The sequence below is a fragment of the Oncorhynchus masou genome, chromosome 18 (assembly GCF_036934945.1).
Source record: "Oncorhynchus masou masou isolate Uvic2021 chromosome 18, UVic_Omas_1.1, whole genome shotgun sequence".
Taxonomy (NCBI): Eukaryota; Metazoa; Chordata; class Actinopteri; order Salmoniformes; family Salmonidae; genus Oncorhynchus; species Oncorhynchus masou.
The window spans coordinates 17,475,287-17,501,549 of NC_088229.1; the positions used below are offsets into that span (position 1 = coordinate 17,475,287).

The 26,263-nt window shown below is 43.1% G+C and overlaps 1 protein-coding gene across 1 annotated transcript in view; it reads right to left on the reverse strand.

Moving 5' to 3' along the window:
• Positions 1-26,263, reverse strand: part of plekhg5b (pleckstrin homology domain containing, family G (with RhoGef domain) member 5b) — a 118,967-nt gene that overhangs the window by 52,764 nt on the left and 39,940 nt on the right. The window contains exon 2 of the mRNA XM_064922406.1: positions 20,053-20,129. Coding sequence (XP_064778478.1) covers positions 20,053-20,129 — 77 coding nt within the window. The remainder of the gene's footprint in view (positions 1-20,052; positions 20,130-26,263) is intronic.

Sequence of the window (26,263 nt, forward strand, 5' to 3'; positions counted from 1 at the left end):
CATGTTGCATTGATATTTATGTTGTGAAAAAGTGTTTGACAATCTGGATAATCCGACAGACAAGAGACTAGGAGGGGAATTCCTCGTAAAAGTAGAACAAAAACAGGACCATCGTTTTTGGGAATTTCACAAAATGTAATCCATAGGAGGGTTCTTTGGAGGAAGGATTGTTAAAATACAGTTGCGGCCAAATATATTGGCACCCTTTAACTTTTCTTAAATAATTCCCTATTTATTCTAAATTAAATTGTCTCCGCACCTTATTGGATTTCAACATTGCAGAACCTGTTTCATTTTTGTAAACTTAAGTTTACAATTTTAATGTAGAAAATAAAGACAAAGGGACCTGGACAAAATGACTGGCACCCAAGCATTAGTACTTAGTTGTATACCCCAACTGCAGACAAATGCTTACTGGAGCCATCAATGAGCTTGCTGCACCTATTTAGTGGCCCACTTTCCTGGAGCAAACTTCTCTAATTCTTCAAAGTTTGCGGATGCTCTCCAGCAGCTGTTTTCAGATCTCGCCATGTGATTCAGATCTGGACTGTTCGCTGGCCACTCCAATAATAGGCCAAGGTTTCCTCTTGAATCACTCCTTTTAATGTGTGTTTGGGGTTGTTGTCCTGCTGGAAGACCCACAAGCTTCAATTGAGACCCTGATTTGGACGCTGGGTTGAACATTGGACTCCAGAAGAGCTGAAAATCTGCTGATGTCATGATACCTTGAGCATGTTCAATGCCCTTAGTACTAGAGGCAGCAAAGCAACCCCACAGCATTATCAAACCTCCCCCATGTTTGATTGTAGGGAGGGTGTTCTTTTCTTTGAATGCTTCATTTGGTTGTCCCTACTATGCAGTGGTTTAATGTACTTCCGTAAAAATACTTGAAAGTACTACTTAAATAGGTTTTTTGGTTAGTTTTACACATTACATTTTACGCCTAAAGAAAATAAATTTACTTTTTACTCCATACATTTTTCCTGACACCCAAAAGTACTTGTTACATTTTGAATGCTTAGCAGGACAGGAAAATGGTCCAATTCACTGACTTATCAAGAGAACATACCTGGTCATCCGTACTGCCTCTTATCTGACGAACTCACTAAACACATGCATTTGTAAATTAGGTCTGGTGTTGCAGTGTGCCTCTGGCTATCCGTAAATAAGCAGGTGCTATAAGAAGGTGCGCTATCTGGTTTGTTTCATTTATAAGGAATTTAAAATGATTTATACTTTTACTTTTGATACTTTAGTATATTTAAAATCAGATATTTTTTTTACTTTTACTTATGTAGTATTTTACTGGGTGACTCACTTTTTATTAAGATATAATTTTCTATTAACATAACTTTACTTCTACTCAAGTATGGCAATTGGTTACTTTTTCCACTACTGTTACTATGCCAAAATGTAATATTTTCAGTGTTCATATACAGTATTAATGTCAGAACATTGTTATTGAAATCAAAATACTATTCATATTACAAAGCAAGAAGTAAAGCTACTATACATTGGGGCGGCAGGGTAGCCTAGTAGTTAGAGTGTTGGACTAGTAACAGAAAGGTTGAAAGTTCAAATCCCCGAGCTGACAAAGTACAAATCTGTCGTTCTGCCCCTAAACAGGCAGTTAACCCACTGTTCCTAGGCAGTCATTGAAAATAAGAATTTGTTCTTAACTGACTTGCCTAGTTAAATAAAGGTCAAATAAAAATAAACAAACATTCAGCATGACACCAATTTGTCCTTTGTTGCACATACAGATGAAACAGAGTCTTAAAAGGAGGCCTGGGTAAGGCCAAAATGTCAAATGTTCAAACTTAAATTATTCCTCAGAAGGGGCGCAACTTTCACTGCTGTTTTATCATTGCGATGTGATACAAAAAGCAGCAACGGTCTGCTACAGAACCATGTGGATGCCTCAGCGGTCAGGTATACTGTTGGAGAGACTTGTACTTTCTATTGAGCTATTTATATAGACTAGCTTTTAGGAGTGGGATGTTTTGCAGACAAAGAAATATGGGTGATCAATATTTAGCCCTATTTCTAGGCAATGTAGTAAACTATAGTCTAATCATAGGCCTATTTAGGAAGTACATTTCCTTGGAAAGATAACTGCCCCATGCTTCATCGCCCATTCTTAGGCTACTCTATTTAATTGAGACCAAACACGCTATACCTGATCTCGCAGGTATAGCTACTGAACTTTAAGGAGCAAGAATGATGACAGCAACTCTTGCAACATTTTGCATAGACCTATTGGATATAGCCTACCTTTTAGCAGGACGATTTGCAGGCAGAGACAAATAAATGGGTAATCAATGAAAATGAAAAAGGTGCAACGCTCGCTCACCTTAGCAGCCTAACCTATGTGCGCTTTTCCTTTTCAATGATTGCATTTTTTTGATTGGAGAGTTAGGCTACTGAAGTTGAAGTACCGAATTCTGACTGTGAATGTGAAAAAGATGTGCTTCTAATACAAAACGTAGGCTAATGCACACAAAGCAGAAATGAGAACTGTTTACAAATGATCTGTGCTCCTGCTGGCAGCATGAGAAACGGAGACCACGCCACAATGATCTGTGCTCCTGGCAGCATGAGAAACGGAGACCACGCCACAATGATCTGTGCTCCTGGCAGCATGAGAAACGGAGACCATGCCACAATGATCTGTGCTCCTGCTGGCAGCATGAGAAACGGAGACCACGCCACAATGATCTGTGCTCCTGCTGGCAGCATGAGAAACGGAGACCACGCCACAATGATCTGTGCTCCTGCTGGCAGCATGAGAAACGCAGACCACACCACAATGATCTGTCTGGATCTGCATGTCCCAGAGGCATCCCACGGGAATGCAGCCCTCTAGCGCAGTCAGTACACAACCCTATGCTCATCATGTCTTAGCAGGATCAATTGGTGACAGGGGTACCAGCAGGGTCAGACTGCCAGGGAAGACCAGTCTACGGAGCTCAGGTGAATTTTGCTGTATATTAACAATATCAGTGAATGATACAAAGTTCCACCTTGAATTGATATGTAGACCTACAGTACAGCAAAGCTACAGTCTGGGATCTGGGAATAATGGTCATTTTAATTATTGAACCATTGATTATATTCTTGGATAATATAATGTATAAATGTACATCAAGGTAATTATTTGTCATGCCTTATTTTAGGAGGATCAGATGGTGACAGGGGTCTCAGCAGGGTCAGGCAGCCAGGGAAGACCAGTCTTACAGAGGTGAGGTGAATTTTTGCAGATACAACACTACGCTAACTGTGCAGCAAACGCTGGACCAGCCAGGTGCTATTTTAAGGCCGTTTGACAAACCTCCAAAGTTAATTTCCAAACTGTATCAAGGGTTGATAGACGCTTTTCCCAATGACACAAAACAAGTAAAACAAAAATGTCAAGGATAATATCACCTCCACCTTACCTGTCACCCTAGACCCACTTCAATTTGCATAACGCCCCAATAGGTCCACAGACGATGCAATCGCCATCACATTGCACACTGCCCTATCCCATCTGGACAAGAGGAATACCTATGTAAGAATGTGGTTCATTGACTACAGCTCAGCATTCAACACCATAGTACCCTCCACGCTCATCATTAAACTTGAGAACCTGGGTCTCAACCCCGCCCTGTGCAATTGGGTCCTGGACTTTGACGGGCCGACCCCAGGTGGTGAAGGTAGGAAACAACATCTCTGCTTCACTGATCCTCAACACTGGGGCCCCACAAGGGTGCGCGCTCAGCCCCCTCCTGTACTCCCTGTTCACCCATGACTGCCTGACCATGCACGCCGCCAACTCATTCAAATTTGCAGACCACAACAGTAGTAGGCTTGATTACCAACGACGAGAGCCTACAGGGAGGTGGTGAGGGCTCTCGGAATGTGGTGTCAGGAAAACAACCCCTCACTCGTCAACAAAACAAAGAAGATGATTGTGGACTTCAGGAAACAGCAGAGCACCCCCTTATCCACATATACAGGACAGCAGTGGAGAAGGTGGAAAGCTTCAAGTTCCTCGGTGTACACATCATGGACAAACTTAAATGGTCCACTCACATAGACTGTGTGGTGAAGGCGCAATAGCACCTCTTCAACCTGAGGAGGCTGAAGAAATTTGGCTTGTCACCTAAAACCCCACAAACTTTTGGATGCACAATTGAGAGCATCCTGTCGGGCTGTATCACCGCCTGGTACGTCAACTTTACCGGCCACAACTACAAGGCTCTCCAGAGGGTGGTGCGGTCTGCACAACGCATCACCAGGGGCAAACTACTTGCCCTCTAGGACACCTACAGCACCTGATGTCACAGGAAGGCCACAAAGATCATCAAGGACAACAACCACCCAAGCCACTGCCTGTTCAACCCACTACCATCCAGAAGGCGAGGTCAGTACAGGTGCATCAACCTGGGACCGGGAGACTGAAGCGTTTTTTCAATCTCAAGGCCATCAGACTTAAATAGCCACCCCTAGCACAGAGGCTGTGCCCTATATACATAAACTTTAAATCACTGGCCACTTCAATAAATGGATCACTTAAACAATGCCACTTCACTAATGTTTACATATCTTGCATTACTCATACATTATACCATCTACTGCATCTTGCCTATATAAGCTCTGTCATTGCTCATCCATAGATTGATACATTCTTATTTCATCACTTTACTTAGATGTGTGTATTACATAGTTTTTGTGGAATTGTTAGATTACTTGTTAGATAAATGCTGCACTGTCGGAACTAGAAGCACAAGCATTTCTCTACACTCGCAATAACATCTGCTAACCATGTGTATGTGACCAATAACATTTGATTTTAATTTGATTTGGAGGTGTAACACACAAAAGGGGTCATATTTGCATATGTTTTGGTTCTTGTGAAGGCTGGCTGAATTCTGGCAAAGACTTGTTATTTTATCTCAGCTTGTCTACAGATTCTCCCTTCTCTGTTTTTGTTTGCTTGGAAATGTTGATACTGGAGACTTATCTGAAGAAACTGTGTAACTAAGCATTTATAGGGGCTAAGAAGTGCATTGTCATTAATTGGAAGGTTGGTTATCCTCCCAGTTATGTATCACTAGATTTGATTTATTACAAGACTAAGGGTATACTGGGCAACTTTCATTAGGTCTGGATGACTTATATGGAACACAGTACGACTATAGTCTATTGAAAACATGCCCACGTCAGGAGAGATACCTATTTAGGTCTGCCGTCCTGTAGGTCACTCTGGCCTTGGCCTAACACACCCGAAACCAATAAGTAATGCTTCACTAAGATCCTAAAGTTGAGTGGGGTGTGTTGGGTTGGGGCGCTGCAGGGTGGTGGACCATTAAGGACAGGACGGGGGGACCCGGCTACTGTATATTGTCTGCAAGTAAAAAGAGCTCTACAATTAATCCTATAAGATTAAATGTATATGGAGGATTTGCTGTTTCTGTGTCAATGTACAGTACCAGTCAAAGGTTTGGACACCTACTCATTCAAGGGTTTTTCTTTATTTTTACTATTTTCTACAATGTCGAATAAGAGAGTGTGCAAAACTGTCATCAAGGCAAACAGTGGCTACTTTGAAGAATCTAAAATATAACAAATACACTTTTTTGGTTACTACATGATTCCATGTGTTATTTCATAGTTTTGATAGAAAAATGAGTAGGTGTGTCCAAAATTTTGACTGGTACTGTACGTATTCAGACCATTTACTCAGTACTTTGTTGAAGCACATTTGGCAGCGATTACAGCCGCAAGTTTTCTTGGGTATGATGCTACAAGCTTGGCACACCTGTATTTGGAGAGTTTCTCCCATTCTTCTCTATATATCCTCTCAAGCTCTGTCAGGTTGGCTGGAGAGCGTTGCTGCACAGCTATTTTTGGTGTCTCCAGAGATATTCGATCAGGTTCAAGTCCGGGCTCTGGCTGGGCCACTGAAGGATATTCAAAGACTTGTCCCGAAGCCACACCTGCATTGTTTTGGGTGTGTGCTTAGAGTTGTTGGAAGGTTAACATTCGCTCCAGTCTGAGGTCCTGAGTGCTCTAGAGCAGGTTTTCATCAAGGTTTTCTCTGTACTTTGCTTCGTTCATATTTGCCTCAATCATAACTAGTCTTCCAGTCTCCACAGCATGCTGCTGCAACCACCATGCTTCACCGTAGGGATGGTGCCAGGTTTCCATTCAGGCCAAAGAGTTCAATCTTGGTTTCATCAGACCAGAGAACCTTGTTACTCATGGTCTGAGAGTCTTCTTTCTTAAATGAGGCCACTGTGTTCTTGGGGAGATTCAACGCTGAAGAAATGTTTTGTTACCCTTCCCCAGATCTGTGCCTCGAGACAATCCTGTCTCAGAGTTCTACTGACAATTCCTTCGACCTCAAGGCTTGGTTTTTGCTCTGACATACACTGTCAACTGTGGGGCCTTATATAGACAGGTGTGAGCCTTTCCAAATAATGTCCAATCAATTCAATTGACCACAGGTGGATTCCAATCAGGTTGTATAAACTTCAAGCATGATCAATGTAAACAGGATGCACCGGTGCTCAATTTCTAGTCTCATAGCAAAGGTTCTGAAAACATATGTAAATAAGGTGTTTGTTTATTTTTGATACATTTTAAACTATTTCTAAAAACCTGTTTTGCCTTTGTCATTATGGGATATTGTGTGTATATTGCTGAGGATTTCTTTGTATTTAGTCCATTTTAGAATAAGGCTGTAACATAACAAAATCTGGAGAAAGTCAAGGGGTCTGAATACTTTCCGAAGGCACCATATGTGCTTGTGTTTTTTACCTTTCCCTTAGGGAATGAAAAAAATAAGGTGTGAACTGTTAAGGAAAATGTGTTGGGAGAGAGTTGAGTTATTGACTAGACTGGTCGGGGTCCGGCGTGTAGGCGGCTCGGGCTGTCAAATTTGAGAGGATTTCTTAACAAAATCAATTTAAAGTATTTTGAGAAAATACAGAGTTGTTAATTTGTTAGGCTATTGGTTAAAGGTACAACACAGTATTTAATTACTTTTGATCTAGTTCAGTCTTATTAATTACTTATTTAATAATCATCTCTTACCTAGCTTGATGACTGTGGGCATTTTTGCTTACTTTTCTTCTAAATAGAGACAACATATTGGCTTGTGTAAAAATGTATTACATGCCCATAAATATTCTGGGGGAGGACCACCAGACCCCTCCCAAAGTGTTTCTCAATGATACTTTAAGATACAAAATGTCAACATGTCAAATATATGTCAACAATCCTTCCAAAGGTCTCTTCTATGGATTCAATTTCATGAAAATCCGCAAAATGGTCCTGTTTTGTTCTAGTTTCGTGAAGAATCACCCAGAATGAGCATGTGAGCCGCTGCTGCCTCTGCTGTATTTAGGATACCCGCCCACCACTGTCAGCCTCAGCACATTACACCACTGTCAGCCTCAGCCTAGCCGGTCAGAGACCTACAAGCACACACACGCTGGGCTGACCCATCAACCCCCCCCCCAGCCTGTAATATAAGTTAGTCAGCTTTGTCACTGCTTCACGTCACAGAAAAGGAATTACCAGAACTGCATTCCCACTATTTATATGGTTCTCTCTACCCTTGTCTATCTTGCTCCGTATTCAGCTCCAATTTGTCCCTGTGTTTGACTCCTGACCTCTGTGTCACAAGGTCAGAGGAGGGATTAGATGTGCTTTAAAAAGCACTGACAGGAAAATAAGTGGGGGAGATGTTTAGTGGTTTGCACCTATGTAGTAAAATTAGTTCTTACCAATGGGAGGAAATGTGTGAGAAGTGTTGGAGAAAAGAACTTGTTTAATTTTCAGATAAAAAAATTAAATAAACAGTTTCTTATATGATTTCAAATCTTGAAGACATGATTTTGGAATAATCTTAACCTTGGAGCCTCCCATACGCCTTCTTCATCCCCATGTCTTCGCTGGGTCTACAGCACTGTCCTGTCCACAAACATGGGCCAGTACACTGCTCTCTGTTTTGTCATTAAACCTAAGCCTACTATATGAGCATCATTTAAGTCCTCAATTAACCAGCTCAGAAAAACTATTCAGGACTCCATGGCTAGAGGCACAGTTTGGGGAGGGGTCTGTTCTGTTCGGTTTGAAAGCCAAACTCATCTCTCCTCTGTTCCCTCTAATCTCACCTGTTCAAAACAAGTCAAAGTACTGGTGCCCCGCCCACCCCTCTGCCCGCCCCACCACCCCCTGTTGCCAACCTCAATTACAGCAGTCTATATTTAAAAAGAGGGAGTGGCAGTCAGGCAATTACCCTGAAGGATTAGTCTCTAGTGGCAATGCCATTGTTGGGGAGGAGAGGGGGAGTGTGTACTGTGTATAGAGGAGACCTTCCCTTGATGCCTGACCTTGGCATTAAAGCCTCCCTGACCTAGAAGCCCAGAAATTCTCATAAGGAGAGTTCATGAGATGGACACATATCAAAACAAAAAGAGATAAAAGAGAGCAAGAAAGGTATGTAGAAAGTACAGAGAGAGCGCGAAGGGTGACAAAAGGAGAAATATTGCCTAATTATTTCATCATGAATTATGTTGGAAGTTCCAGGGGTTGTTAGTTTCGTTTGTGAGTAAATTCAACTTAAAGATTTGCCTACTATTACTCATCTTATCCGCGATAATAACATGTTTTGGATTTGGGAGACAATCTTGCGAACTGTTCCTCCGATTTGATAGCAGACAGGCCGTCACACAGACAGAGAGTCATTCTTAAAGAGTTCATTAGCTTCAGCCACCCTGTAGACTCCCTCCCTCAGAAATCAGTCCAAACCAACAATTATACAGGCTTTTAGTTTGGTTTGCCATGAAGAAGAGTAGAGCCTTGCATGCGAGGAGGGATTTGGATTTATGTTGTTTCAACCCATCATCTCGCCACTGGGGGCCTCGTTTTAAAAGTCTTTGAAGTAGGCAGTTATATTGGTTGTCCCGGACTCCCTTTCAGCCCAAGGCCATTTCCATTGGAGTGTCGGTCGGTCAGGTGCCCTCTTCCTGTTATTGTGCCGTCTGCTTCCTGTCAAAGAGACCCATGGGGCCTAGGGTTGACGTCACCATCGTCACGGGGACCTCCTTCTGGCTCTGAATACCTTCCTGACAAGACATTTACCGATCGGCACGCATCACACTACGTTATTGTCTGAGGCTTAGTTTCTATACGCCGACATACAGGGCCATCTCTTTTCTTTTCTGCGTTGCAATGACATTTTATGTGACATTGGTACACAAGTCTACTACTAATCAAGGTAAATCTCTCCAGGAAGAGCAGCAGACTAATTTCAATCTGATAACTGTCTTCATAGCTTGATTAGCTGTTATTTGAATTCTTAAGGGGTTAGAATAGTAGAATTCACAAGGTGCATTTTCAAAATGTTGTGCATCAGCAGTTTTTCCTCGTTATGTCAGTCACAGATAGCTGACATGGATAATTGAGTGACTAACATTTACATTACTAAATTGGTTTAGTGGCCAGCTATATAAACTTGTTATCATGGTCGAATTACCGGCCATGGAGCCTCAATTGATTTTGTTAGTCAGTCTCACTCATATCACATTAAAATAACAGCTAATTTTCCTCTCTGCCCCATGTTGAACTGAGTAGAATTGCATGAAATGAGTTCTAAAATGGATCGAATCGAATCCCCGAGCTGACAAGGTAAAAATCTGTCATTCTGCCCCTGAACAAGTCAGTTAACCCACTGTTCCCGGGTAGGCCATCATTGTAAATAAGAATGTGTTCTTAACTGACTTGCATAGTTAAATAAAAGTTAAAATATATATTTTTAAAATGTAAAATCAAAGTTGCCCATCCCTGACTTCTGATGTCAGAGTTCTAGTCACTTTCTAAAGAATTTCAAGAAAAACACACTTCAATAGAAACCTGACACTGTCACTGAGAATGAGATAAAAATATTTTCAGCAGTATTCTGATGGTCCCTGGGACTACTTTGAAAACACCCCCTTCATTCACTATGACCACTTCAAAAGAGTCATGGAAAAGTACAGTATAACAAGCTCTGTGATTGGCTCATAGGTGATGACTGTGCAATGAGTTCTGTGGAGTGAAAAGCTTGTTGTAGCTTGTTTCTGAGGCTGACTATGATTCTAGGTCTGCTGCAGACTAACACTGGGACTTTACCTCAAGCAGGGGGACCCACCATTTATCCCATTAGGGCTTAACTTTATCACACACACCTATACAACTACTCGGTCTTCAATAAATACTTCATTAGTTGAATCAGCTGTGTAACTGCTTTGCCTTGCAGGGTAAAATGAGATTGCCCAACCCTTCTCTACACTGTCCTTTACCAAAACAGACCGCAAAGGCCTCTCTTTACAACCTCAGTCTACACAGGTATGCCTATAAATTATTATTATACTCATCCTGGATGATCCTGTACGGATGTACAAGGTTGCACTTCAGCCACTGCTTCATGATTGGCTATAGCCTCCACCAGTCTTTACCCAAATTGCCCTCTGTGTACATGCCTGTGTCCATAATGTACACAACAACGATTAAGATAATCCACTTATCATACAGTAATGCTACCTGAAGTAGTAAATCCACTGGCGTGCAAAATATGATACAGCACATTTGAAATACCTTAACTATTATTCTTGTCATTGAGGAGCTTATAGCCTGCACTTTATGGGATGAAATCACTTCCTAGATAGCAAATGCTTTTCTGTCCTCAGCCAATTCAACCATACTACAGTGTCACATAAGTGAGATGTAGCCTATGACGTTTAAATACTTAAATTCTGTTACCCCAAACATTTCCATAAATCACGTCCGGTAAAAAAATAAAATGGGATGAAATTAATGTAAAAGCTATCGTTAGCGTTATTGGTTTCCCTGTAAAGATGAAGTGCCAGTCATATCATATCAAACAGGCATATCAAAGACCCCGCACTTAACTTTCTCTATGTACTTCACATTGAAAAACCATTAGCCTTGCAATCCCAATGGCCAAATCCTGCTTGGGAGTCTAACATCACAGTCCCACCACAGCAGAGCCCACCCATGCCAGCAGCAGTTAGTCCCAATTGGCACCCTATTCCCTATGTAGTGCACTACTTTTGAAAATACCCATATGGGCCGTAGTCAAAAGTAGTGCACTAAATAGGGAATAGGGTGCCATAAGGGACAAAGTATCTAACTTCTCATACAGGGAACACTTTCCTCTGGGCTCTTACACAGAAACTGAGGTCATCCTTCCTTCTCAGGAACCCCTAGGAGACTGTGCTCTCTCATTTCGACTCATTAACTTGTCTACTTAAGCTATATCGATTTTGGTGCTTGTTATATAACGCCAATACAAGCTGTGAGGAATATACGGATGACAATCAAGAGTGACGTACTCAGACATTTTAATGCTCCAAGTGATATGAATCACCATAGCGGAGTGACCAACGGGATGGTAGAAGTATGTGTGTATTCACAAATCAACAGCCCGAGACAGCCAGGACACAGTACTCTAAGCACGTAGAATATTGGGCTACTTTCAAATGGATATGAAAGGGTTTGCACATGGGTATGCCTATACACACACACACGCACACACACACGTGCCAACATGCATGCAAACGCACATACACACACACGTGCTTATGCCCTCACACACAGTGCTAGATAATTCCACTTCCCATTACTCAGAGTACATCTATAAATCATGCTCCAGTGTTTGCTGATCCCCTCAGGTCCAAGACCTTTTCAAACAGACTGTGTTCCTCATTATCCCAGAACAAAAAAAGACAAAGAAAGAAGGAGAAAGGGCAGGATGAACATTAAAGGGATGAGCACAGCTGCTTTAAATAGTCCTCTAATCCGTCCATGAGCCTACAGCCAGACTCTTGCCTGAGGAGAGCCAAGCAGGCCAGGGAAGCATCATTATGTACGGTACCCCAGTACGGACAGCTTAACACCTCTGTACGTGACTAACTTACCAAACCTAGAGAACTACACCAAACTTAGAGTGAAAGCTGTACCTGGAAATAGAGGTTCAATTCCTGGGTTTCAGTCTCACTATATACACACTGAGTGTACAAAACATTAAGAACACCTGCCCTTTCCATGACAGACTGACCAGTTGAATCCAGGTAAAAGCTCTGCTCCCTAATTGTTGTCACCTGGGGGGGGGGGGGACCGTTTAAGCCTTGAGACATGGATTGCGTACAGTATGTGTGCCATTCAGAGTGTGAATGGGCAATACAAAAGATATAAGTGCCATTGAACAGGATATGTTCATAGGTGCCAGTTTGGTATGCTCAGTGTAGATCGAAGTGTTGAATTGCTGACAGTGGCTTTTGACAATGATTTAAATCATCAATTCTGCTGGCAGCTGCAGGGGTTGTTTCATTAGTAAGTAGCTTTAACGCGTGGATAATATTACATCAATAGAAAACAACCTCAGAAGTAGTCATCAAATAGATACACAAGGGACAGGAAGAAATATGGAAACCCACCAAGTGAAACGAATACCAGTGAAACAAAACAAAGAAGAAATTAGGAAAAAAAATAAGAGCAAGAAAATAAGTCAATCAGCTGATTGAAACGTCTCTCCCTCTCTTCCTCTGCCCCACCTCTCTTCCCCTTCCATCCATCCATTCTCCCTCCCTCCAGCTGTTTGTCCTAGGTGGGGCACGTTGCCATGGGAACCCACACCTTTAGGGGCCCTGTCTGATCCTGTCCCGTAGTGACTGAGAGGGGGAGGGGTGTATATGTGAGAGACCTGTGTCCCAGAGCGAGCTCAGACTGGTCTCCTCATCTCCTTACTGTATGTAACAAGACTGCTACTGGGGCTGCTTAACAGCAGTCAGTCGGTTCAGTATTAATTTAGGGCTAAGGCCTAGCTATTGGCCTGAAAAACATTCATAAATAAAAATGTTATTTTGTCACGTGCCAAATACAACAGGTGTAGACCTTACCGTGAAATGCTTACAAGCCCTTAACCAAAAATGCTGTTAAGAAAATAAGAGTTGAAAAAATATTTACTAAATAAACAAAAGTAAAAGTAGTAACAATAACGAGGGGAGGTGTCACAGACCTACAACAAGGTTCAAATTATGTTCAAACCCTATGGAAACACATTAAAGCGTTATCTAAGGCTCACCTCAGTACAGGTAGTGTTGAATAATGTGATGATGACTCGACTTGTAGACAGCTATAGTAGGCACTGCCAGTACCTCAGAACAGCCTGGATTGATTCAGTGAACAGGACAGGTGAACACAACTCCGCCACGCCAGCCAGGGCTCATGCTGCAACTGGAACAGACACAATGCCTGAGGATCGGAGTTACTGCAGAAGGGAACTAATCAAATACTACAGTATGCAGTGAGACCAAAAGCCAGAGCTATAAAGACCAAACAAGAATGGAGACATAACAGGAGGAAAGAGACTTCAGTGTATAGAATTGTTGCTAGAAGCAGCTCAGTTCAAACTCCTTAAAATACTCATAAAAAGTGTCATGTTTCTGTTGCAAGTCAAATGGCTTCTTTGACGAGTTTATTTAAAACCACATTGGATATAATACAAAGTGTATATTTAAAATGCTCTAAATCATGTCTCAAATGCTTGTGAAATACAGGCCATTAAAGAGGAAACAAGAGAGAATAGCAGGAGATGAGGATGCTTCACTAGTGACCCCTGGTGTCTAAAACCAGACCTGTCACAGCCTGGAGACAGACTGGATTCATGGTCCTTTCTCTGCTGCTCTGTCTGCCAACTGAAGACAACATAAGCACAATCAAATCAAATTGTATTTGTCACATGCTTGGTAAACAACAGGTGTAGACTAACAGTGAAATCCTCAGAGGATCTAGATACTTTTGCTATTCTCTCTGGATTAAATCCAAATTATGATAAGTAAATATTTTACGTTTTTGACCACTACAAAAAAAGCTAATTTTACATTACCATGTAGTTTACCAATAAAATGGTCTGACAGAGATGTGGACATACTCAGTATACAAATCCCAAAAGATAGAAATTCTCACTCAAATAAATTTTTATAGAAGGTTAGCAAAAATAGATAACATCTTGCTACCATGGAAAGGAAAATACCTGTCTATTTGTGGAAAAATCACCCTAATTAAATCTTTAGTCATATCACAGTTGACATATTTGCTTATGGTTTTGCCTACACCTAGTGTCCTGCTTTTTAAATCATATGAACATAAAATATTCCATTTTATTTGGAACGGCAAGCCAGATAAAATTAAAAGGGCCTATTTATATAACGAATATGATTTCGGAGGGCAGAAATGATTAAATACTAAAGCAGTAGACCTCTCACTAAAGGCATCAGTCATACAAAAGTTATAATACAATCCAAACTGGTTCTCTAGTAAATTGGTAGGAATGTCTCATCCTATGTTCAAGAAGGGCCTTGTCCCCTTTAAATCAGATTACACCTGCCCACTTTCGATTGTTTGAAAAGGAAATCTCCAAAATATCTTTATTTTTTAAACAAACCTTAGAAAGTTGGTTGCAATTTCAGTTTAATCCACCTGAAAAGACAGAACAAATAATACAACAAATATTGTGGTTAAATTCAAATATACTAATTGATTAAAAAAACTATTTTTCAAAGACATTTTTAAAAAAGGTATAATTTTTGTGAATGATATCATAAATAGGACTGGTGGAGTTATGTCACACATGCAGCTAACACAGACATATGGAAATGTCTGCTCTACCCAAAATTACAACCAATTAATTGCAGCATTACCACAAAAATGGAAGAGGCAAGTAAAAGGGGAAAAAAAGTAAGGAACTTTTATGTCGGCCCTGCATTAAAGAACATAAATGGTTAAAGAAAAGTGTGATAAATAAAAACATATCAATTTCATTTAAGGACCAAAAACTTACAGCTGTGCCATATAAATTGCACATGGTTTATGAATTGATACGCAAAACAACGCCGGATGCAAAACTTCAAATTTACTATACAGAATTCTTGCAACTAATAGAATGTTATACACTGCTCAAAAAAATAAAGGGAACACTAAAATAACACATCCTAGATCTGAATGAATGAAATATTCTTATTAAATACTTTTAATAAGAAATAAAATCACACAAAAATTTGATTTCCATTGATAATTTATCAACCCATGGAGGTCTGGATTTGGAGTCACACTCAAAATTAAAAGTGGAAAACGACCCTACAGGCTGATCCACTTTGATAATGTCCTTAAAACAAGTCAAAATGAGGCTCAGTAGTGTGTGTGGCCCTCCACATGCCTGCATGACCTCCCTACAACGCCTGGGCATGCTCCTGATGAGGTGGCGGATGGTCTCCTGAGGGATCTCCTCCCAGACCTGGACTAAAGCATCCGACAACTCCTGGACAGTCTTGTGGTGCAACGTGGCATTGGTGGATGGAGCGAGACATGATGTCCCAGATAAGCTCAATTGGATTCAGGTCTGTGGAAGGGGCGGGCCAGTACATAGCATCAATGCCTTCCTCTTGCAGGAACTGCTGACACACTCCAGCCACATGAGGTCCAGCATTGTCTTGCATTAGGAGGAACCCAGGGCCAACAGCACCAGCATATGGTCTCACAAGGGGTCTGAGAATCTCATCTCGGTACCTAATGGCAGTCAGGTTACCTCTGGCGAGCACATGGAGGGCTGTGCGGCCCCCCAAAGAAATGCAAACCTTCTTGCCACATCTCGCATTGATGTGCCATCCTGGATAAGCTGCACTACCTGAGCCACTTGTGTGGGTTGTAGACTCATGCTACCACTAGAGTGAAAGCACCGCCTGCATTCAAAAGTGACAAAAACATCAGCCAGGAAGCATAGGAACTGAGAAGTGGTCTGTGGTCCCCACCTGCAGAACCACTCCTTTATTGGGAGTGTCTTGCTAAATGCCTACAAGTTCCACCTGTTATCTATTCTATTTGCACAACAGCATGTGAAATTTATTGTCAATCAGTGTTGCTTCCTAAGTGGACAGTTTGATTTCACAGAAGTGTGATTGACTTGGAGTTACATTGTGAAGTTTAAGTGTTCCCTTTATTTTTTTGAGCAGTGTATATATGAGGGATTACAATCTTCCCAGCTCTGCAGATTCTGCTGTGACGAGGCAGAGTCATTAGATCATTTATTTTGGTATTGTCCATATGAAGCTCGTTTTTGGTCACAGGTACAGGAATGGCTGAAGAATTGCAACATTTGCCTAAAACTAACGCTGCAGATAGCAATACTGGGTGATTTGAAAAGCCATAGTCAATCAATCAATAATATAATCATTATTTTAGCAAAAATGTTTATTTTTAATTTACAATCTGTAGAAGCTATGAGAATAGAAAGGTTCAATTCGTTTGTGAAGCATTATAGCACAATCGAAAAATATATGCCAAATAGAAATCCAAAATAGTTGATGTTTAGAGATAGATGGGAGAGGTTGAATGGAGCTGAAGGGTGGGACTAACAGCAAGATAAATCATGTAAAACATACAGGATCTGTAAAATGTTTATATGTTCAGAACTTTTGTGAAATAGCACAGTTACACATAGAAATCAAACTGGATGGACATCAGAAAAGAGGAAGGACTAAAAAACAAACAAAACTATCTATTGTAAAATAAACTGCCTGTAAAATGTGTATAAATTGAAGGTAAAAGCCAGTGTTCATTCGTTTACTTCAATTGGGGGATCGGTGGTAGGGTTTGGGGGGAATAATAATAAAGGTATATTCTTTAAAAAGTATGTCTAAATAGGTATGTGTATGTATATATGTGTGTATGTATGCATGCATGCGTGTATGGATATATTTATTTACCCCAAAAATATATATTTTTAAACTAATTGTTATATACCTTATAAATACTTGTGTGGGGGGAAAAAGTGAAATGCTTACAAGTGAAGGAACAAGGCTTTGCCGTGCCATCCTCTGACAGGTACAGTTTTGTCAGCTGACTGGACAAATTAAGGGTATTCAATGGAAATCTGCCAGAAAAAGTCAGAGAAAAAGAAGCGAACAAGGCTGAGCTGTTCCCCCCCAGCCCCCAGCCATCTTCTCAATACTCCCCCTCCTATTCCAGTCCAGTCCCCTCCCCATAACTAGCAGGCCTTATCCTAATCTCTTTACATAACGTCAGCCCGTGACCTCAGCCAAGGAGACAGGTAGTGTCAGTCCGACCAGCCTCCCCTCCCCACAGGTCAACACACACATGATGTAGACACTTCACCCAGCCTCCCCCGGTGCACAGGTCAACACACACACACACACGATGTAGACACGTCACCCAGCCTCCCCCAGTGCACAGGTCAACACACACACACGATGTAGACACGTCACCCAGCCTCCCCCGGTGCACAGGTCAACACACACACACACACACACACACACACACACACACACACGATGTAAACACTTCACCCAGCCTCCCCCGGTGCACAGGTCTACACACACACACACACACACACACACACACACACACACACGATGTAGACACTTCACCCAGCCTCCCCGGTGCACAGGTCAACACACACACACACACACACACGCACATGTCAACACACACACACGATGTCACGTCACCCAGCCTCCCCCGGTGCACAGGTCAACACACACGATGCCTCCCCCGGTGCACAGGTCACACACACACACGTCACCCAGCCTCCCCCAGTGCACAGGTCAACACACACACACGGAGACACACACACACACACACACACACACACACGATGTAGACACGTCACCCAGCCTCCCCCGGTGCACAGGTCAACACACACACGATGTAGGCACGTCACCCAGCCTCCCCCAGTGCACAGGTCAACACACACACACGGAGACACACACACACACACACACACACACACGATGTAGACACGTCACCCAGCCTCCCCAGTGCACAGGTCAACACACACACACACTGAGACACACACACACACACACACGATGTAGGCACGTCACCCAGCCTCCCCCAGTGCACAGGTCAACACACACACACGCACACACACACACACGATGTAGACACTTCACCCAGCCTCCCCCGGTGCACAGGCCAACACACACACACACACACACGTCACCCAGCCTCCCCCAGTGCACAGGTCAACACACACACACGGAGACACACACACACACACACACACGATGTAGACACTTCACCCAGCCTCCCCCGGTGCACAGGCCAACACACACACACACACGATGTAGGCACGTCACCCAGCCTCCCCCAGTGCACAGGTCAACACACACACACGGAGACACACACACACACACACACACGATGTAGACACTTCACCCAGCCTCCCCCGGTGCACAGGCCAACACACACACACACACACACACACGATGTAGACACGTCACCCAGCCTCCCCCAGTGCACAGGTCAACACACACACACGGAGACACACACACACACACGATGTAGACACTTCACCCAGCCTCCCCCGGTGCACAGGCCAACACACACACACACACGATGTAGGCACGTCACCCAGCCTCCCCCAGTGCACAGGTCAACACACACACACACACACACACACACGATGTAGACACGTCACCCAGCCTCCCCCAGTGCACAGGTCAACACACACACACGGAGACACACACACACACACACGATGTAGACACTTCACCCAGCCTCCCCCGGTGCACAGGTCAACACACACACACGGAGACACACACACACGATGTAGACACGTCACCCAGCCTCCCCCGGTGCACAGGTCAACACACACACACGATGTAGACACGTCACCCAGCCTCCCCCGGTGCACAGGCCAACACACACACACACGATGTAGACACGTCACCCAGCCTCCCCTCCCCACAGGTCAACACATACACATGATGTAGACACGTCACCCAGCCTCCCCCGGTGCACAGGTCAACACACACACACACACACGATGTAGACACGTCACCCAGCCTCCCCTCCCCACAGGTCAACACATACACATGATGTAGACACCCCCGGTGCACAGGCCAACACACACATGATGTAAACACTTCACCCAGCCTCCCCTCCCCACAGGTCAACACATACACATGATGTAAACACTTCACCCAGCCTCCCCCGGTGCACAGGTCAACACATACATAAATGTAGACACTTTAACCACTGTGTACATGGCTTTTCTCTTGCTCAACTTTTACAAAACAAATCCTAAAAGGCCTGCAGAAGAAGAGCCTTGTCGCCTGTTATAACATGAGTGTGGGAAGAGAAGAGTGGTGCTTTGATCTATCAGGGAAAGGAGGGGGAGGAGGATCTGCTCAATAACATGTGAAGCTGAAGAGGCTGAGCGACTGGGAGGCTACTGCAGGTTAAGCTCTACTTGTGACTTCACTTTATTCTACTTTTTGTATAATATGCTTCTATAACTGGCCTTATTTATAACTATTATTTGTGTGTGCTGTGACGTCGTCATCCTCCATCTTTGTGCTCTTTTCCATCCCTTCTCTTATTTTCTCCTCTTTCACTCCAGTCCATTATTTCCATTTTTTGTGAAAGGGAGGGGCTGCTTGCTCTCGGTCACAGATACCGAGGGAAAAATACAGCTAATACAGACAGAAAGGGCTACAGTGACGTGGACTTTTGGGGGGGGGGGGGGGGGCGAGCAACCAGGCTTGGATACAAACACTGCTTTGGTTCATCTGGCTGCCTGGCTATGGTCCACTTTTCAGAAAGGCTTCAAAGGAAAAATTCAAATTCATTTCACAGTCTAGTGGCCAGACACAGCCTCACGTCTCACACCCTTTTAACACCTAACAGAAGAAAAGGGGTCTCCCTGCTCCTCTCTGATGATGTTGTATGTAACAGGGGCCCCACCATAGAGAGCTTCAATAGTGTCTGGCTACGGTGAAGGGGGGGGGGAAGGACTTGGGGGGGGGTCTTATGGACTCAAGCTGCACCTCATGTAGCCTTAAGAGTTCTGTCCAAAGGGACAGACAAGCCAAATTAAATAAAGTTACACACCGAGCTCTCCTTGCCATGGATTTATTTGACCATGGTTTGGGGTATAGTGCCTTCAAACAGACCGGCCCATCCCAGGATGAGTATTACCTTTGAGGCTCGTCGACGGTCGGGGCATTCAGCGTGCTGGCACACCACCCAGTCCTCCTCCTGAACGGGCTTCTCATCTGGAACACAGCACAGGAAAGACCATAAGAAAAACACACCTCCACATACAGTTGAAGTCGGAAGTTTACATAGGTTGGAGTCATTAAAACTCATTTTTCAACCAAGCCACAAATATCTTGTTAACAAACTATAGTTTTGGCAAGTCGGTTAGGACATCTACACTATGCATGACAAAAGTAATTTTTCCAACAATTGTTTATAGACAGATTATTTCACTTATAATTCACTGTATCACAATTCCAGTGGGTCAGAAGTTTACATACACTAAGTTGACTGTGCATTTAAACAGCTTGGAAAATTCCAGAAAATTATATCATGGCTTTAGAAGCTTCCGATTGCCTCAAATGATGTCAATTAGCCTATTGGAGGTGTACTTGTGGATGTATTTCAAGGCCTATCTTCAAACTCAGTGCCTCTATGTTTGACATCATGGGAAAATCAAAAGAAATCAGCCAAGACCTCAGAAAAAAAATGTAGATCTCCACAAGTCTGATTCATCCTTGGGAGCAATTTCCAAACACCTGAAGGTACCACATTCATCTGTACAAGCAATAGTATGAAAGTATAAACACCATGAGACCACGCAGCCGTCATACCACTCAGGAAGAAGACGTGTTCCGTCTCTTAGAGATGAACGCACTTTGGTGCGAAAAGTGCAAATCAAAGTTTATATGTCATGTGCGCCGAAAACAACAGGTGTAGTAGACCTTACAGTGAAATGCTTACTTACAGGCTCTAACCAATGGTGCGAAAATGAAGGTGTGTGTGTGTGTGTGTGTAGGTAAGTAAAGAAATAAAACAGTAAAAAGACATCTGAAAAAAAAGGATAGCAAGGCTACATACAGACACCTGTTAGTCAGGCTTATTGAGGTAGTATGTACATGTAGCTATCGTTAAAGTGACTATGTATACATGATGAACAGAGTAGCAGAAGCGTAAAATGAGGGGTTGGCGGTGGTGGGACACAATGCAGATAGCCTTGTTAGCCAATGTGCGGGAGAACTGGTTGGTCAGGCCATTTCGGTAGTATGTACATGAATGTATAGTTAAAGTGACTATGCATATAAGATAAACAGAGAGTAGCAGCAGCGTAAGAGAGGGGTTGGGTTGGGGGCGGGGGGGCACAAAGCAAATAGTCCAGGTAACCATTTGGTTAGATGTTCAGGAGTCTTATGGCTTGGGGGTAAAAACTGTTGAGAAGCCTTTTCATCCTAGACTTGGTACTCCGGTACCGCTTGCCATGCGGTAGTAGAGAGAACCGTCTATGACTGAGGTGGCTTGGGGTCTTTGATAATTCTTAGGGCCTTCCTCTGACACCGCCTGGTGTAGAGGTCCTGGATGGCAGGCAGCTTTGCCCCAGTGATGTACTGGGCTGTACGCACTACCCTCTGTAATGCCTTGTGGTCTCAGGCCGAGCCATTATAGTTCCAGGCAGTGATGCAACCGGTCAGGATGCTCTCAATGTTGCAGCTGTATAACCTTTTGAGGATCTCAGGACCCATGCCAAATCTTTTTTAGTTTCCTGAGGGGGAATAGGCTTTGTCGTGCTCTCTTCACGACTGTCTTGGTGTGTTTGGACCAATCTAGTTTGTTGTTGATGTGAGGAATTTGAAGCTCTCAACCTGCTCCACTACAGCCCCGTTGATGAGAATGGGAACGTGCTAGGTGCTCCTTTTCCTGTAGGCAACAATCATCTCCTTAGTCTTCGTTACGTTGAGTGATAGGTTGTTATTCGGGCACCACCCGGCCAGGTCTCTGACCTCCTCCCTATAGGCTGTCTCATCGTTGTCGGCGACCACTGCATACCACTGTTGTGTCGTCAGCAAACTTAAATGATGGTGTTGGAGTTGTGCCTGGCCATGCAGTTGTGGGTGAACCTGGAGTACAGGAGGGGACTGAGCACGCACCCCTGGAGAGCTCCAGTGTTGAGGATCAGCGTGGCAGACGTGGTGCTACCTACCCTCACCACCTGGCCGCGGCCTGTCAGGAAGTCCAGGATCCAGTTGCAGAGGGAGGTGTTTAGTCCCAGGATCCTTAGCTTGGTGATGAACTTTGAGGGTACTATGGTGTTGAATGCTGAGCTGTAGTCAATGAACAGCATTCTCACATAGGTGTTGCTTTTGTCCAGGTGGGAAAGGGCAGTGTGGAGTGCAATAGAGATTGCATCATCTGTGGATCTGTTTGGGCAGTATGCAAATTGGAGTGGGTCTAGGGTTTCTGGAATAATGTTGTTGATGTGAGCCATTACCAGCCTTTCAAAGCACTTCATGGCTACGGACGTGAGTGCTACGGGTCTGTAGTCATTTAGGCAGGTTTCCTTCGTGTTCTTGGGCACAGGGACTATGGTGACTCAAATCAGGGACATGTTGAAAATGTCAGTGAGACACCTGCCAGTTGGTCAGCACATGCCCAGAGCACACGTCCTGGTAATCCGTCTGGCCCCGCAGCCTTGTGTATGTTGACCTGTTTAAAGGTCTTACTCACGTTGGCTACAGAGAGCGTGATCACATTTGTCCGGAACAGCTGATGCTCTCATGCATGCCTCAGTGTTGCTTGCCTTGAAATCAATCCCAGAACAACAGCAAAGGACCTTGTGAAGATGGAGGAAACAGGTAAAAAGTATCTATATCCACAGTAAAACAAGTCCTATATTGACAAAACCTGAAAGGCCACTCAGTAAGGAAGAAGCCACTGCTCCAAAACCGCCATAAAATAAAGACAACATTTGCAACTGCACAAAGATCATACTTCTTGGACAAAATGTCCTCTGGTCTGATGAAACAAAAATAGAACTGTTTGGCCATAATGACCATCTTTATGTTTGGAGGAAAAAGGGGGAGGCTTGCAAGCCAAAGAACACCATCCCAACCATGAAGCACGGGGGTGGTAGCAACATGTTGTGTGGGTGATTCGCTGCAGGAGGGACTGGTGCACTTCACAAAATAGATGGCATCATGAGGGAGGACAAATTATGTGGATATATTGAAGCAACATCTCAAGACATCAGTCAGAAAGTTAAAGCTTGGTCGCAAATGGGTCTTCCAAATGGACAATGACCCCAAGTATACTTCCAATGTTGTGGCATTGGAGTGGCCATCACAAAGCCCTGACGGGCGGAACGGGCAGAACTGAAAAAGCATGTTTGAGCAAGGAGGCCTACAACCTGACTCAGTTACACCAGCTCTGTCAGGAGGAATGGGCCAAAATTCACCCAACTTACTGTGGGAAGCTTGTGGATGGCTACCCAAAACGTGTTTAACCCAAGTTAAATTTAAAAGAAATTCTACCAAATACTAATTGAGTGAATGTAAACTTCTGACCCACTGGGAATGGTGATGAAAGAAATAAAAGCGGAAATAAATCACTCTACTATTATTCTGACATTTTACATTCTTAAAATAAAGTAGTGATCCTAACGGACCTAAGACAGGATTAAATGTCAGGAATTGTGAAAAACTGAGTTTAAATGTATTTGGCTATGGTGTATGTAAACTTCCGACTACAACTGTAGGTCAAACACACAGACACGCAAACTAACTAAATGTGTCAAAACATACCATAAACCCATCAGGCATAAGAGGGAGACAGATTGACAAGAGTGTAAGAGTTTAACAGAGATGCTGTACTGTAATAACTTTCCAGGAACCATAGATTAGCAGACCTGTCCACAATGATGCCCGTTTCTCCTGCTCTCTTATAATCTCCATTTTATGGATACAATCAGGATCAATTACACATAGCCTATCTTGTATACGGGTCGTTCCAGCATACATTATATGTTCAGCCTCAAAAAGCAAAAGAAAGGATTTCGGCACCAACCATCTCAGATTTTTCTGAAATAATTTCTGTAGTTAGAAACATAAGATAAGCATTCCTGTAATGTTATTTTGTTCAATTTCATTTGATCTCTGAGAAAATAAGCTAATTGATTGCACCCAAACTGGCCATTTTAATTTGATTAATATAATAATACCCATCATCCGATTTGGACAAAACTTCTTCAACAATGAGTAAGACATGAGTTGTCAATAGCTGCCCACGGACCCCCTACACCAAGCCCACCCAATAGCTGCCCACGGACCCCCTACACCAAGCCCACCCAATAGCTGCCCACGGACCCCCTACACCAAGCCCACCCAATAGCTGCCCACGGACCCCCTACACCAAGCCCACCCAATAGCTGCCCACGGACCCCCTACACCAAGCCCACCCAATAGCTGCCCACGGACCCCCTACACCAAGCCCACCCAATAGCTGCCCACGGACCCCCTACACCAAGCCCACCCAAACAGCCAGTATACAGCATCAGTGTCCTGTTTGACAAGTAATATGAAGCTGCGGCTTGGTGTATCAAATCAAATTTCATTGGTCACATACACGTGTTAAGCGGGTGTAGGGAAATGCTTGTTTCATACTATGTAATGTATTCACTGTGAATATGGGGGAAGGTTGTTTTTTTGCTATTGAAGTTGCCCACTAGATCCCACAACACCCTTTTATCCATTTTGCTGGTCTCAAAATGTTTGTTAAAAATGGGGTCACAACATTTTCTTTGCAACTTTGGGTAGAACACCAATAGCCTTTGCTAATGATTAAAATAAATTGGGTGGTCATCCTCACATGTCAAGCCAGTCCTCCATGAAAGCAATTAACTTTGTCCTTCTCATAAACTTCATCCATGTCCAGGAAACGGTCTGTGTGTGTGGTTTATTCCCTTCAATAAAATGTTTGGATTAGTTAGACCATTCCTGGTGAACAAGCAAACCATTAGGCTACAGAAGTTCTAAATCGTTTCAATGTTATGGTCTAATGGTCTTCAATGGTACAAGTCCCAAACACACAGTTTTTTACAAAGGTATTGGGTTGGGTTGGGTTGATGGTAAATGTCACCAATCACACAACACAGAGATATATTTGAATATTTTTATTGAAAAACATACCTACCATACAATGGTTTATACTTGTAATATTTGATTAGGGTTGTCACATGATAAATGATAATTTCACCATAGGGATAGCCATCTCAGAGCCTTGCCATTTGTTCAAGGAGAGTTGGGTTGAAGCATTAGGTTGCTAAGAGAAAGACAAACAATTGCTTTCATGGAGGACTGGTTTGACTTGAGGATTAACTATAGATTTATTATCATGAGCAAAAGCTATTGGTTTTCTACCCAAAACATGTTGGAATCCATTTGATAAACACAAGAGACAAGCAAAATAGATAAAATAGTGTGGCAGTAGCAGGAACAGCTGCATTTAGTTGGCAAAACCTGGTGCTTTTTACATTAAATTATGGGGGAAAAATGCAAGCGACAAGTGGCTAATTTCTCTAAACGGGGGGAAAAAAAACGTCACCAAATTCACTGAGAATACATTACATGATATGAATGAACAAAACTCCAAGCAGCAGCTTCATACTACTTGTCAACCATAGAGAACCAATACTGTATTCTGGCCATTGGGGTGGGCGTGGAGGGGTCCGTGGGTGGCTTTTAACAATTTATTTGGATTCCTTAAATCATTGTTAAGAAGAGATTGGCTGAATTTCGGTAGTTCAATGCTTCCCTTGTATCCACCTTCTGGCTATTGGGATAAAATCCATAGTGCGGTCTCAAAATTTATATGGCAAGGTAAATGAGCCCAGATAAAATTAAACTTGCAAAGCGGGAAAGACGTAGGAGGACCACCCATACCAAACTTTAAATTGTATTTCCAGGCACTAGCATTTCGCCCCATCCTAAATTGGTTTAGACATGATTCTTCTGACCTCTGGCTGAGTATAGAGAGCATTATGGTGCCTCCTATTGCCCTGGAAGAGGTGGCCTTCAATGATATCGTTTAAACAACGTAAACTACGCGTTGGTCTTATTATTTCTCACAATTTCTAATTTGCCGCAATATTTTAAAACAATACAACTGGGAATCAAAATGGCATACCCATTCTCCACTATTTCACAATTCCTTGCAATCTGGAAGGCATCCTTTTGCATCTCTTTCCCCCGTCCCCCCAAATGTGGAACCTGTACCCTTGCCAATATCATGGACAGTAATGGTGAGAACATTCCAAGATTTGAAAAGACACATTATCAGGCAACTTCTCCAATGATGGAATTGATCAATTACCCCAAAATGA